At 37.1% G+C, this 15,081-nt stretch overlaps 1 protein-coding gene across 3 annotated transcripts in view; it reads left to right on the top strand.

The window, feature by feature from the left end:
• DIAPH3 (diaphanous related formin 3) overlaps positions 1-15,081 on the top strand; it is a 475,864-nt gene that overhangs the window by 341,280 nt on the left and 119,503 nt on the right. For 2 of the 3 annotated variants that reach the window (XM_040623366.1, XM_040623355.1), the window contains 2 exons: positions 11,514-11,609; positions 12,100-12,159. In XM_040623366.1, the coding sequence (XP_040479300.1) occupies positions 11,514-11,609; positions 12,100-12,159 (156 nt within the window). Of the gene's footprint in view, positions 1-11,513; positions 11,610-12,099; positions 12,186-15,081 lie in introns of those variants that run through there. The other variant, XM_040623377.1, reaches the window with a different exon arrangement.

Below are 15,081 nucleotides of genomic sequence, written 5' to 3'. Positions count from 1 at the left end.
CAGCATCCTCGTCCCTACGTGATACACAAGGACAACTTCGGCAACATTATTTTTTTAAACCAAAGTCAACACTGGTTTTTAAATTTTGCTTTCTTTAGTAATTGCTAGAATAGGTCACTGTGATCAAGCTAATCAGAGTTGGGCACTTGAGTACTTACATGGGAGACATTTTAGCAAACATTTAGCACTGGAAGAATGATTAAGTAATGTCTTTTTCAGCAACATGTGGTAGAGTAATAGCCAAGCAAGGAGTCTGAGAATATCTTCCGCTTTATAGCTAATATCTGTGTGTGGTCATTGAAAGGTCTATATCCAATGTCCTTATTGATCAAAGTAGTAATTGACTTTTTTCACTTGGTATATTTTGGAGGTAGTCCATACGAACAATTTAAATATGCTTCGGGATGTCTGAGTGGCTCAGTCGGTTAAGCGTCTGCCTCCAGCTCAGGTCATGACCCCGGGGTGCTGGGATCAAGCCCTGTGTTGGGCTCCCTGCTCCACGGGGGGCCTGCTTCTCCCTCTCCCTCTGCCCTCCGCTTGCTCATGCGCGTGCATGCTCGCTCTCTCTCTAATAAAGAAATAAAACCTTTAAAATAAATAAATATGCTTCATTATTTTTTCACCTTTCAATATATTTTAATATTGTGAATATCATAGTTTACTTAGTCTGTCTCTTGCTGATGGGCATTTAGGCTGTTTCCAATCTCCTGATATTATAAACAATGTTGTTTTGAGCATCCTTGTACATACTGCCTTGCACACATGTGAGTTATAAGTGGGATAATTTTCTTAGAAAAAATTATTTCATCAAGTGGTATGTGCAGTTTTATTTGTGATAGACTGCTAAATTGCATTCTAAAGAGGTTTAGTTCTATATTTCCACCAACAATGTGTGGAGTGACCTGTTTTCCAGCCTATACCAATTATCCTCACTTTTTATTGCCATGCTAATAAGTGAAAGATGATCTCTCACTGATGTGTTTGGAATAGCCTTAATTATGAATGAGTTTGAGTGTGATATTCTCTGTATAAAAGCTTTGCTTATTTATTTTAATGATGGGTTTCCTGAACATACCATTTGCCTGTTTTTTTTTGTTTTTTTTAATTGATTTTTTTTCCTGAGTCATAATTTCTTTATTTCAAGAAAACCAGTAATAAGGAATACCCGTGTTTTAAATTTTTTTTCTGGTTTCTCCTTTTATTGTTTGTATAAACTTTGTTCTTATTATTCTTTCAGTTTGCAGACAGTGTAGTAAAATCTGTATGACATTTGGGTATTTAGATTTTTTACAAGAAGATCTTCCCATTCCAGAAGTAATGAAAAATATACTTTTACATACTGTCTGCTGTACTTTTGCAATTAAATTTTTTAATGTTGAAACGTTTTATCTACTTAGAATTTACGTTGGTTTAAGCAGCAGAGTGGGACCCAGATAAAACATTGTCGCCATAATGCTTCTTGGACATTTTCTTATCCTCTACTGATTTGAAATGCCACATTTATCATAATCATGAATTAAATTTTTGTGTGTATTTGATATGAATTCTCAAGGGCAGTATATACTACACATTATTTTCCAAGCTTATTTTACCACAAAACTACCCTCCCTTCCCCCACAACACACACACACACACACACACACACATTGCTAGTCATGGGACTACCATTCTTTGGTACACACTTTAGGAAACTCTTTCTTATTGAAATTTTGTTTTTTAATGTGGCATGTCTATTTAATACAGCCCAGCTAAGTTTTCGCTATATCATTTTGTAATAACAAACTCATTCATTGATTATATGGGCACTTGTAAATCTTGTGCCTTAAGTATGTTGACATTCCAAAAATGGTGTGCCCTTTTTATTTGAAAAGAGAATTAAAAGAGCACACAACTAACTTATTTTCCTGTAATTTTGCTATTTGTTTACATTAGTTTTAAAAATGAAAGAACTCTAATAAAAGATTTCAGAAGAAGATAGATTGGATATCTTCATGAGTTGATCTAAATGACTATGATGCCAGAATCATTTTCTTACATCAGAATCTAAATCGTAAGAATTGGGAAATTAAAAATTAATAGCAATGCAATATGATTTGTTATAGTATATTTATATTACCTTTTTTGCCTGGTTGTTTATATAATTAAAATAGAATCATGCTTTATGCATGACATTCAATATGGATTTTTTTTTTGAGACTGTAGAGTTCAGATGAGAAAAATACTCTCTTTCACAAATACATTTTTAGCTCTATTTACTATAACCTTATTTACTATAAGACATGAAATTATTTAGATTCTAATTTGCATACAGTGTAATAAATAGTATAATAACCATGGTTTATACATTCAAATGTACCTGTGAAATATGTTTTTACTCAAGCTTTGAAAATATAGCCTATATTTTATCCAGAGCAACTCTACGAATGGCCCCATAGTCTGTGCTCAGAGTTAGAAGATGACCACCACAGGCCCGAGCATATTCAGGATAGCAGGAAGTAGGTAGTCGCTTGTGATTGCAGACAGAGCTATGTCACAGCTCAGTAGATACTCAAGATTGTAAGCAGAAGTAGAGAGGTTTTTTTTAATAAAAAAAAGGAGAGAGAAAACAGTAAAAACTTGTTCCTTTGCAAAAGATTCTATTTTTTTTCCTTCTAACTTACAACAGGAAATACGTTGAGTTCAAGTTGTGCAAATAACGAAGAATAATGGAGAAAAAAAGGTTTAAAATATTGTGTTTTTTAAATATAAAATTCTACTTATGGTTGAGCCACTTAACTACAGTATAAAAGAGAACTGTTCTAATTATCATTTTATCAGTTAAATCCCAATCAAAATTGGCTTTCTAACTCCCTTGACTCAAATTTTCAGTTTCACATCTAGATTAAGACAAGCTCAAAGACTTTAAGTTATTCCTGTCTTTTTGCTGTCTGGTTTAAGTTGTATTTTGAGCTTTGTTCTAGGTTAAAGACTGAACTGGGTTACCAAGTAAAGCAGATACAGTCTGGTTCCCAGAAGGTCTATAACCAGCAGCATAGAAAAATAATTCATGTAATTTTGTAAGGGCAACTGTCACTGTTTCTTTTAGAAAGATCTGGGTTAAACTGTGAGCCTATGAAGTTTGTGCAGCAGCTGCATAATTTCAACACTTCTTTGGAGAAACTGTGCTTTTCTTCTCTAGCCCCACTCCCAGTTCCAGGTGGTTATCGTTCCATCTTTTACTGCTTCTGGAACCCTAAAGAATGTGGTGAGAATTAAAGAAGGTATGGAGGGGTCAATGGAGTAAAAAGAGGAGCTCTCAACGTGCATGCACAGTAAATATGATGGCAACGCTCAGAGACTGAAAACACTCATTTCTTCCTGAAATCCCCTTCACACGTGAGCCTGTCTAGTGGCTTACGCTCAGCACACTCTTCCTAAGAGAGCTCGCACTCTGGCGATCAACAGCCACCACAACAGAGATCAACTGACGCGAAGCTCTTGCTGTGCGCCAGTCTGCTGAGCGCTGCGTACCATGTACGTCTTTTAATCTTCCAATAACCTTGTGAGGCAGGTACTATTCTTATTTCTGCGTTAAAGTCGAGGGGAAAGAGAGTGAGGGTCAGTAAGGTTAAATAATTTGCCCAGAGTCACACTGATGGCTAATTGGAAAGCCAGTATTTCAGTCCAAGTCGTTTGAATTCAGCACGTGCGTTCGCTACCTTTCTGCTACGCTTACGCTCTGTTCTATAGCTTCAGGTACAACCACTATTAGTGTAACCGGTTCTCTTCCCTCTTGTGTTAAACCTGTGAAACCATCAGCCTTCTGAACACCTTTTATCACCTACAGTTGGATGTGTCCTGAACATCTCAACACATCCAAACATGAATTCCTCGCTAGGCTCAGCCCCTTCCCACCACCAAACAAGAGTCATTCGGTACTTGGGGAATAATATCAGTACATACCTAGTTAGCCAAACTGAACACCTAGAAATTAACCTCAACTTTATTTTTTAATACTCCCATCCGTGCTCACCAAGATTTTAATGTTCATTCTCTTTCACATTTTCACCACCTTCTATTCCTTACTTGGGCTCTGCAATCATGTTTTACATAGATTTAAATCCTCAGACAGGCTCTCTCCTTATTTTGCTTGCCCTCCATCTTGTCTGTCCTCAGAGTGTTCTTTCTAAAACGGGAATTTGACCATGTTATGTCCTAGATTAAAATAATTTGAGGGGCGCCTGGGTGGCTCAGTCGTTAAGCGTCTGCCTTCAGCTCAGGGCGTGATCCCGGAGTGCTGGGATCAAGCCCCACGTCAGGCTCCTCTGCTGGGAGTCTGCTTCTTCCTCTCCCACTCCCCCTGCCTGTGTTCCCTCTCTCGCTGGCTGTCTCTCTCTCTGTCAAATAAATAAGTAAAATCTTTAATAAATAAATAAATAAAATAAAATATAATAAAATAATTTGATGGCTCCCTTAAAGATGAATCCCAGATTCCTGTGGCTTATTCAATGCTTGGGGCACTGGCCCCTCCCTGTGCCCTCAGCTCCTCTCAGCGCTGCCCCACAGGCACTCTGCTCTCCACTCCCATGCACATCTGAGTCTCCCAAGTGTTTTATGACCCTCCGGAACCCCTGCCTGTTCTGTGAGCTCGAGCAGATCTTTCCCTCTTCAGGAGGCCTTCAGTGACTGCTGTCCCTTCTCCCTGTGCCCCATATCAGCTGTCCTTCCTGGCCTGGAGATCTCCATCACACAACTCATCATGTTGTGTTGTACCATTTGTTACCTCTCCTGCTCCCCTTATCAGAGGAAAGCACGAGTAGGTCAAAAATCAACTTCTTCCTTCGTTTCTACCTACCTTGTTGTCTTTTCCTGTTCTGGGGTCTTTCTTTGTCATTACTTTATCAACATAATGTCTGCAAATTCCTAAATGAAATATGTTACGCTCCTAGCATGATAAAATATGCTTTCTCTCTCTCCTCTCAACTTCCTTCTACTTCCCAGAGACAGCCACTCTTAAATCTTAGGATCTTTTTTCTGATATTTATTTACCTCTTCTCTATTTCTAGATAATATGCTTAGACTATTGTTAATTTATTTTGGGTTTTACTGAGTTCCTGGTAAGTGAAAGTTTAGTTCCCTTTTGCTTTCTCCCCACCTTGTACTCCCCCTGCTGTCCTCACATTACAATTATATTGCAATTAATAGTAAAAAAAAAAAAAAAAAAAAAAGTGTTCATAGTATCGCAACTGTGGAAGTATTCCTTACCCCTCCAGTTACTATTCCATGATTGTTTCCTATTGAGCAACAATGTCATTTCTAGGTTTATACCAACAGTTTTTGTTTTTGTTTTCGTTTTCAATTTGCTCAGTATTTGTGTACACCTGTCACAATTTTATCCAGACTTTCAGACAGGTCTGTGAAATCAGCAGTCACTTGCGCAAATGGCTCAACACAGCAGATTTGCTTTTAGGTCCTTGGCTGTGGTTCTCTCCTGCACTCCATCTTTCTCCCGTGTGATCTGAGCTGGCTGTTCTGGGCCTGAGACACACGTGTCATCCTGGGAAATATTTTTGCCCTTTGCTATTTTGTCCCCTCCCCTCTCTGAGATCCCATATTTGTTTCTTTTTCTTCTTACCTTTTTTGCCAAGGCACCCCTTCCAGTAGCTTTCTAAGAATGAGTGCTCATAAACTTGCACGTTCATTTTCTGTCCTCCTCTTACAGGCCTTTTAACCCTTTCTTCATCGGAAATCATTTCTCTTCAGAATTTGAAATCCGTATCTTGTCTTCTGGAGCTCGGTGTTGCTTTCGAGAAATCCATTTCCATTCCGATTCTCTACTTTGTGTGCAACCTATTTGGTTTGTTTTTAATGTTCTGGAGCCTTTTAGGATCTTCTCTGTATCTGTAGTTATCTGTAATTTCTGTGTTGGGCCTTGGCTTGGGGAAAGTAGAACAAAGGAAAGAATATACCTTATCACGTCACTGCCTTATCTTTTTTCTCCTCCTGGTTCTCAAGATGGCACCTCTCCTGATTCAGTCATATGCACTTCCAGAGGAGCACATGAGGCAAGGATGAAGCCAACCCTGGTACTTCCAGGACCTTTCTCAGGGTCTGGCCCATAGTGCTGAATGAGTATCTTTTCTAATATAGAAATGACTTCTGAAAATAATACCAAAATTTTTGTCTGAACTTGAGGCCAGAATTTTCAGCTTACTTTTGGAAGTTATCAGGAGGTCCCTGCTAGCACCTTGTGCTCACATGTCCAAAAGGAAGCTCATTATCTTCAACATTTATTCTCCACCAAACTGAATATTAATTTTAAAAATTTTCATCTTTTCTACTCCTTCAGTCCTAGGCCCCTGAGACCTCAGACTTGTCTGGCTCCTCCGTAGGCCACCCTCTGCTTGTCTGCATGTCCTATTGATTCTGCTTTAGGGATATCGCCTCCTTAGCTCTCCCTCCTCCATGTCCCTTGACACTGTACGATTTCTGTAAATACCATTTACTAATTAAACAAGGTGAAGTGTTATTCAGATATAGCAAAACTCTAACTATTACAGTTAGTCTATTGATTTGAAAGAGTTCATAGCAGGAGAGAGGCTATAAATATTTTGAATACGAACAGACTTGTAGTTAGAGATATTGAATTCTAGTCTGCAATTAAAAAATAGCTAATTTTTATTTCTCTTTGTAGAGGAAAAGCGATATAAATATGAGTTATTAAGTTTGTATTAGAATCATGTAAATATAAATCATTTCAATACTTGACTCTAGCTCACTTTTGTTTTTATTCATATCTTTTGCTTTTGTACCTGCTATTCCTTCTGCCAGGGACACTGTTCTGTCTTTAAGTCTTTGCCATGGCTAGCTCCTGCTTGCTTGTCAGGTCATAATTCACCAGGAAACCTTATATCTCCAGTACTTCGTATGGATCCCCCCCATACCTATCACACTGATCTGCTTCTTGAGATCAGAAAACATGTCTTATTAATTCTTGGGGCCTAGGTATTTTGGGGGCCTAGGTATTTTTGGTGCCTAGTGGTGTCCTGGCACGTAGTAGGCCCTCAGTAAACATATGGTGAATGAATATATTCTAAATGCACTTTTAACATTTGGAATAACATCTCCATTATATGTGTTTATCTTACACATTAGATTATTTAGAGACTATTTAAAGGGCCTACTTCTGATAGGTACTTCTGATCAGTTTCCCTTAGAAATGGTGATAATCGAGGACATAATAAAATACACTATAAAAGTCATTTATATTGTATCTAAAACAATACTTGAAACATAATCAAATATTTCATAAACTTCCTGTAGTGTGCTATGGAGTTCATTTATGAATTTATTTCCCTACATTTTTTTTTAATCACTTAGCAGTTTACCAAGTACTCTCATTTGTATTTTGTCATTTGATCCTCTCATTAATCCTAGACAGGTATTCTTTCTATTACTTGTCAGGAACGATTATGTAATGAGTCTGGTGTCACATAGGTAGGTAGTCTGAGAACTTAGACTAGAACATGAGTCTTCTTACTTCCATAATAAATTCTTCCCATTATGCACATGGGAGTGAAGGCCAAGAAAAGCCATCAGCTCTGGGGGGCAAGAGCACAGAGGTTCCAGCTGGAGAGTGAAGGATGGGAGAGAAAAGGTATGTGAAGAAAGTTGCCTTTAGCTGAAGAACAGGTTGTGAAATTGAAAGAGATAAGATTAGAAACACAATTGGAATCAAGTGTCAGGGCAAGTGAAAGTGTTGGGACTTTATATTGTGGGAAGTGAGAGATATTGGAAATTTGTGATTGGGAGACTGAAGATCGTGGCTCTGCTTTTGAGCTGACCAGTGCTGTATGGGATGAATTTGAATTTGGAATTAACTAGACACAGTGTGACTCCTGGCAACTCATGCGATATTTCAGGTGAAAAGTAATTCAATTCTGGACGGTGAACTTAAAGTTCAGTCAGAAAAGGAAACAGTCGATCAATTCTTGAGCTACTGGGGAGTGTGCACGAACAAGGTTTGGCAACTGAATGGTTGTGTGAGCCAAGGGAAGAGGAAGAAATTATAGTGGTTGTGGGAATGTGCTCCCACCACTTCCCTGGCCCTCTTCCCACCTGTGACCTTTATTCTCCTGCATGATTACTCCTTCCCATTGGCCATATTAATGCCTCACTTGTTATTTAGTCAACATTTATTAATGAACAGTTTCTGTGTAATACTGGCATTTAGCTAGGTATTAAGGATAAATGAAAGCCATAATCTCTGTTCTCAGTGAACTCAGTCTAGTGGCAGAAACTGTCAAGTAAATTATATTGTAAAGGATTGATTGCTGTGGCTACCCCATGTCATTAAGACACAGAGGGCCACCAGGTTCAGCTCACATAGATCAGGGAAGGATTCTCATTTCTGTCTTGGAGGAGGAGTTAGCTTAGCAAAGAAAAGGGAAGGATGTTCTGTGTAGAGAATACAGCATGTTCAAGGGCATGAAATGGAGAACATGAAAAGGAGGGCATAAGTCGTTGAGTGAGCCTGAGTGTGTCAGCATCTACCTCCTGAGAACAATGGAATTAACCTACCTAATGATAACATAATTACCATATTCAGGTAACTTAACAGAGGCATAATATAATTATGTAATATGCAGTCCATTTTAAAATTTCCCCAATTTTCCCAACAATGTCATTTATATGATACCATCCAAGAGGTAATCAAAGATTGTGTATTACATTTGGTTGTCCTATCTCTTGAACCTCCCTTAATCTCCCTAATCCTTTCTTTCCCTCCCACCTGCTCTCCCTCTCTCCCTTGTTTTTCATAATTGATAGTCTTTAATGGGGCACCTGGGTGGCTCAGTCGCTAAGTGTCTGCCTTTGGCTTAGGGCGTGACCCAGAGTCCTGGGATTGAGCCCCATGTTGGGCTTCCTGCTCCGCTGGGAAGCCTGCTTCTTCCTCTCCTATTCCCCCTGCTTGTGTTCCCTCTCTTGCTGGCTGTCTCTCTCTCTGTCAAATAAATAAATAAAATCTTAATAATAATAATAATAATAATAATAATAGATAGTCTTTAAGAATCCAAGCCAGTCACTTTCCAGAATGTTCCTCACTTTGGATTTCTATTATCATTTCCTCACATTTAGATTCAGGATAAATATTTTTGTGCAAAGTACTACACAGGTTGAGTCTGTCTCAGTGCACCCTTTCAGAAGGCAGTTGTTGTCAGTGTATACTTTACTGTCACATTTGATGTCAGATTTGATTATTTAGGTAAGGTGACATCTGCCAGATTTCTCCAAATCCTGTTCCCTGACAGCCTTATACCCAATAGTTTCTGCACCCATTGATGATTTCTGCCTCAATCAATTCTTACTATGTGAATTGTAATATAGTATATTTTATATTCCCCCATATCTTTGACACCTATTGGTTGACATTCTTCTGTAAAGAAGAGCTTTCCCTTATGCCATATATATTTTTAATTTTTTAGTATCAGTATGGATGCATAATTGTTTTTCTCCCCAATGTGTAATAATCCATCCCTATTGTTACTCATTTAGTGCTCAAATCATCCTAAATTTGGCCAAGACTGTCCTTCAGCCTGGCTCCACTCTGCCCTTTTGACACATCCCTCCCTGTCTGTGAGCACTTTCTAATCATCTGATACACCAGTACGTTCCTGACTTTTTTCACACGTTCTTGGTCTCAGCCCCCAAATCAGGTATTTAAGTATTCTGGTTCGCATTAGTAATGGTGTTTAGAAACCAAGATCTGGAGCCCACGTGTGCTCATTTCTGCCACAGAGTCATTACTTCTGGGTTATTTTGGAAAGCTAAGAAAAGTGGTTTTTTTTTTTTTTTAACCCTTGAGCCTATATGATACTTGTAAATGCAATCCAACACTTTATGGTTCTTTTTCTCTTCCTATTCAATATTTGTATTTCCTTTCTTTCCCACAGCGAGTTTACCCATCTGCTCAGTCTTATAATGCACACATAATGGTTTCAGAATCACTATGTCAAGTCCAAATTATCTTTGTAGTTCTTTGGTTTTGGTTTTGTTTTGGGTTTTTTTTGGTGTGTTTTTTTTTTTCCTCCTTAAAGTGTATGCCATTAATCTCGTGCTTGCTTTCTTAAAGTTTTAGATATTTTAAATTTTGCCTTTTACTAAGGAAATACATCCACAACCTTGAATATCTGGCATTACTTGCAGTTCTTTTTTATTTTTTTAATTTGAGTGTAAATTTTCAAAGATATCTAGTTTCTAATTAAGGTGTCTGAAATTTTTAGTGTATTTTAATTAAAATAGCCATCAAGCCACTTTAGAATTAAATTTATCTGTAAATTAACCTTCAGATATTCTACCTGTCACCCACCTTTTTTTTTTAATTACATCTACAAAGTTTAGTACTTTTTCTAAAAATATGAGATAGAACCAGATGGAAAGAGGCCAATACATATTTATATTTATATATCTGTTTATAAACTGTAAGTGAATTTGCTGTCTGTACTCTACTGCATTCATTTGTCATCTGTTTCCAATCAAGGCATTGAGTCTCAATAAAAAGAAATAAAAAATCTAGAGGAAAATAGTTTTCTATTACTTTAGATGTAACTATACCAGCCATACAATTTCATAGAGAATCCCACAAATAACCTCTTTCTGAGTGACAAAATAGTGCATTTCCTTGAATTTGGGTTTGAGTCAGTAGTTTCTTTGAAGCTTCTCCCCCCTGCCCCCCACCGACTCCCTTTGAATAATATTTAGCACTGACAACTATAAATAACTATGAACATTGCAAGATAATCTGTTCTCTGGAGAGAGGATTGACTCTATAACCGCATCCTTCATTAAATATATACAGAATATCAATTTAAACCAATCATAATGGGATGAAAAACACGTTAGGTGTTTGAGAGCCTCTTTTGGTTTATTTTTCATCACAGAGGACAAACTTTTCCTACGTTCTATGAAAGTTTGTAGTGATTGTTCTGTGTCACCTAAAGTCAGGGGACGATTATCTTCTGATATGAAATATCAGTTATTGGGAGCATGTTCACAATAGTTAACCTAGAAATACAATTTTGTGCAAAAAGTTTAGGCAGCAGAGTCTCGATAACAACAACAAAAACATTCTCCCACACCTGGTCAACTTTAGAATAGAAGCTGATGCTTTGAAAATAGCCCATTTCTACAAGGGAAATGTGATTTATGATAACCTGAGACACAGATATGACTAGAACCGCATTCTATTTAAAGTTATTGGTCCTCCAGACTATAAAAGCAGCCCTCTGAAGTGAATCAATGGAACCCAGTCCTCTTTAGTGGACAGTAACACACGCACTAATGAAACCGATTTCATTAAAAGATATTTGATTTATGAGAGAGTTACAGTCCTATCTTATTTTGAAATTGCTGGTTTAGTCCTGGCATCCGATCTTTCTTCTCCCTACCATCACCATCACCAGTTTCTATGTATGCTTTGACATTGCTATGGTAACCCTGAGGGCTGATGGGATTCCCTGCATCTCTTTTCACAGAGGGTGATGAGACAGGAGTGATGGATAGTCTGCTGGAGGCTTTGCAGTCGGGGGCTGCCTTCCGCGACCGAAGAAAAAGGACACCAAAGCCAAAAGGTGAACATTATACTTGTTTCATGTTACTTTCTAGGGAACTATCACAAAGAACAACCGTTTTCTCTTTTTCCTTTTAATTCTTTTAAAGTCGTGTGTCAAGAATGTAGTGCTCTGGGCAACAACTCTTCAGAAGTTTCATGAGTTTGCTTAATCCTTCCCTTGCAATGACAAATGTCAGAGAGAGAAGCATTCCAGTTGGCCGATGTCAGTAGCACATTAACAAACCAAAGCACTGAACCTAGAAAATCTTGATTAGTGTGACAAGTCTCATCTGAAGAACCATATGCACCTTATCCCAGTGGAGTTTACTGTAGCATAATTAAATGGGAAGTAAAAGTCATAACATCACTGCTTCAAGTATTTCAGGGTATTGAAGCATTGCTTTGGGTCCAGACATATTTAACCTTTGAAAACAGTCTAATACTGTTAACACTTCTTGAGATGCACAGACCTCTGTGCTAATTCTCTCTGTCTCTCTCTCTTTTAACAGATATTCGGCAAAGTCTCAGTCCCATGTCTCAGAGGCCTGTTCTGAAAGTTTGTAACCATGGTAATAAACCGTATTCATAAATTGCACATTCTTCTTATCTACTTTTATCTTGTTGATCTATTATTTTAGTAGGCTGCTGTGAAGGTTCTCAAGTTTAGATATAACTGTAGGGGTAGAAATGAGCAGATGGTACCTATTGCCCTGAGATTATATATTCATATATTCCATGCTTATGTGATTGGATTGAGGTAGTATCTAGGGTTCTTCTTTCAGGTCTCAGATGAATTTTTAAAGTTATTATTATTTGAAATTATCTCAAACATTTTTGATCAGTGTTGCCCAATGTGTCCTTTCAAAAACAGTTTGCTCTCAAAGTAATATTTTATATAGTGGATTTGCTTTACATCGAGATGCAATTTGAAATATTTAATCTGTTAAAGTATTTTACTCTACCGTATTTGCCAGTACAGTTTGAAATACTGTGACCAGCATTTTGGCAAAATCATTAATACAGATGAGTTTCATGTGCTCTTACTGTGGAAGGATGCACTAGAATCACTAAAAAAGGTAAGTTAACTGAGTTTCTGATGTTTATCTGAGATTGACTGCTTTCAAAATTCCCTAACCAGTGCCTGCACACCCCCCACATGGAGTTCTCCTCTTCGAGGTGCCAATTCATGCTGACCAAGTTTTATTTACGTTGGTTTCCTTTCTCTCACTATTATATATTATGGGGTTCTCCTCACCTTCCATAGTCATAAACAAATTTATCAATTACCATTGTCATTTATTCAGAGTGAGATTGTCATCAAAGTTTGCCAGATTTATAAATAGCAAAATACTTGACAGATTTTCATTCAAGGGTGGTTTTGGATACGGATGAGTTGAGTTCTGGAAGTGTTAATGTGTGACTAAGTACAGACATTTGTGTCAAATTTCTAGGGTAGCCTAAAAAAAACTATAAAGTGAATCAGAAAAAGAAGTGGATGTGGGTAATGAATCTGAATAGATGGGTAGATGTTTATTGCTCAAGGTAAAATGTTTAAATAGGTCTTTCCAGTCTTTTCAACAGTATGCTTTTGTTACCATTTGGCCTTTCCCTACTCTAACAGAAGAAAAGATGAACTGTAGTATGTCACAGATATTCATTGTGGGTAATTAAGTACTTCCTAACTTTGGGTTTATGATTTGGAGTCATTGTGACATAGTAAATAATGGCAAAAGGTCTAGAGAATAGAGCTATCTTGGACCCTAGAGATTATTTTGTTTTGTAGATGAATAAATGGAAACTCAGAGAAGCTGCAAACCTTCCCAAGAGTACAGAGCTAGTTAGTGACACAAATATGACCTTAATGCAGTTCTGATTCCCATCATGTTTTTTTTTATTACATATGGGTACTTTGGATTATTTTTTATTAATAACAAAATGTATAAAATAAAGAAAGCAGCCCCCATTGTGTGTCATTAAAGACCCACAGCCAACACAATGATCATGAAATAATTATAATGGCATACATATACCCATGTTATGCTTAATTTAAAGTAAGTGTTTTAGGTATCATGTAGAGGAAGATTATTTAAGATAATTTTGTGCACTGGCCTTGGGGAACCCAGTCCTTTTCTGACTGTAGTGTCAGTAAAGTGTACAGGCTACAAAGTCTCATCTGTAATTACTTATAAATTGTGGTATTTTGGTCCATTGCATAAAAGCAGATGAACCTTGCATTTCTATCTTTACTCGGGTTGACAGGTACTATCTGAAGTTCTAAGGCTCTTGTGATAATTAAACTAATAGGTTATACAGCAAGCCAAAGGAGATATATCATAAAGGTCAAATTCTTTTCTAATATAAATGTAGTGGATTAAAGTGTTTTTAACACTTATTTTCTATCAGTATTTCTGTTGTGTTTTCCTTTCATATTTCTAACCAAGTGGGGAAAAATTCAAATGACCAGTTAATCTTCAAGAACTCTTTATATATAAAGATAGATTTATTAGATTAGATGTTGAAAAGTATAGAATTTAAGGAAAATATTGTCATTGAAACAAGGATCATGATTATCGTTAGGAAAAGATGATATTTCAGAGTATTTTATAATCTTACTATTTCTAAAAATTGCTTTTTGTTTTGAAAATGCTAATCCTACAACTCAACTGAACGATGTGAATGAAATCTAACTTGAGCCTCTCTTACTTTTTAATCTGCTTTCACGTACTTAATGTCTAACATTTTCTATATGCTTGTAGCGGTTCATATTATCTCATTTTTTTGAAGACTTAGATTTTCTACAATTATTTTAAAATTGCTTATATTCTTAGTAAAATAATATTTTTAAGTATTAAAATAATCTAATGTCTACTAAGTTATTTAGCTTACTAAATACCAAGTACCATGCAGAATTTTTATACATATCATTCACAGTAATCGTATCAGATAGTCAATATTTTTATCTCCATTTCATTGTTGAAAATAACTAAAGATTAAACAGTTCTGGTAGTTTGCTTATGGTCCTGTGCCAAGTTTTGAACCTGAGCTGACTTCTGATTCCACGTTCTTAATCTCTCCGCCATGTTGTACTCTGAATACTTGGCCTGAATCAGCATCTATTCCTTTTCACATCCTTGGGCTATGAGCAATCTATGTACCTTTTTTTTTTTTTTCCCTCTTCTTAACCTAAGGGTGACCTACTGAGATATACCCTTTCAGAGGTTTTCTAGCTTCCAGTGCATCTTGTCCATTGTTCCCAGATTTAATCCCTAGGTAGCACTGTTTTCCAAGAATATACCATTTTCTGGAATTATGACCACTTTTTATTTCTTTAATATGCTCTGTATTAGGGACGCCTGGATGACTCAGTCATTTAAGCATCAGCCTTTGACTCAGTCATGATCCCAGGTCCTAGGATCAAGTCCTGTGTCGGGCTTCTTCCTCAGCGGGGAGGCTCCTTCTCCCTCTGCCTGCCGCTCCCCCTGTTTGTGCTC

This window comes from Ursus maritimus, unplaced genomic scaffold (assembly GCF_017311325.1).
Source record: "Ursus maritimus isolate PB19 unplaced genomic scaffold, ASM1731132v1 scaffold_10, whole genome shotgun sequence".
Taxonomy (NCBI): domain Eukaryota; kingdom Metazoa; phylum Chordata; class Mammalia; order Carnivora; family Ursidae; genus Ursus; species Ursus maritimus.
This window is presented reverse-complemented; position numbering and strand designations above follow the sequence as displayed.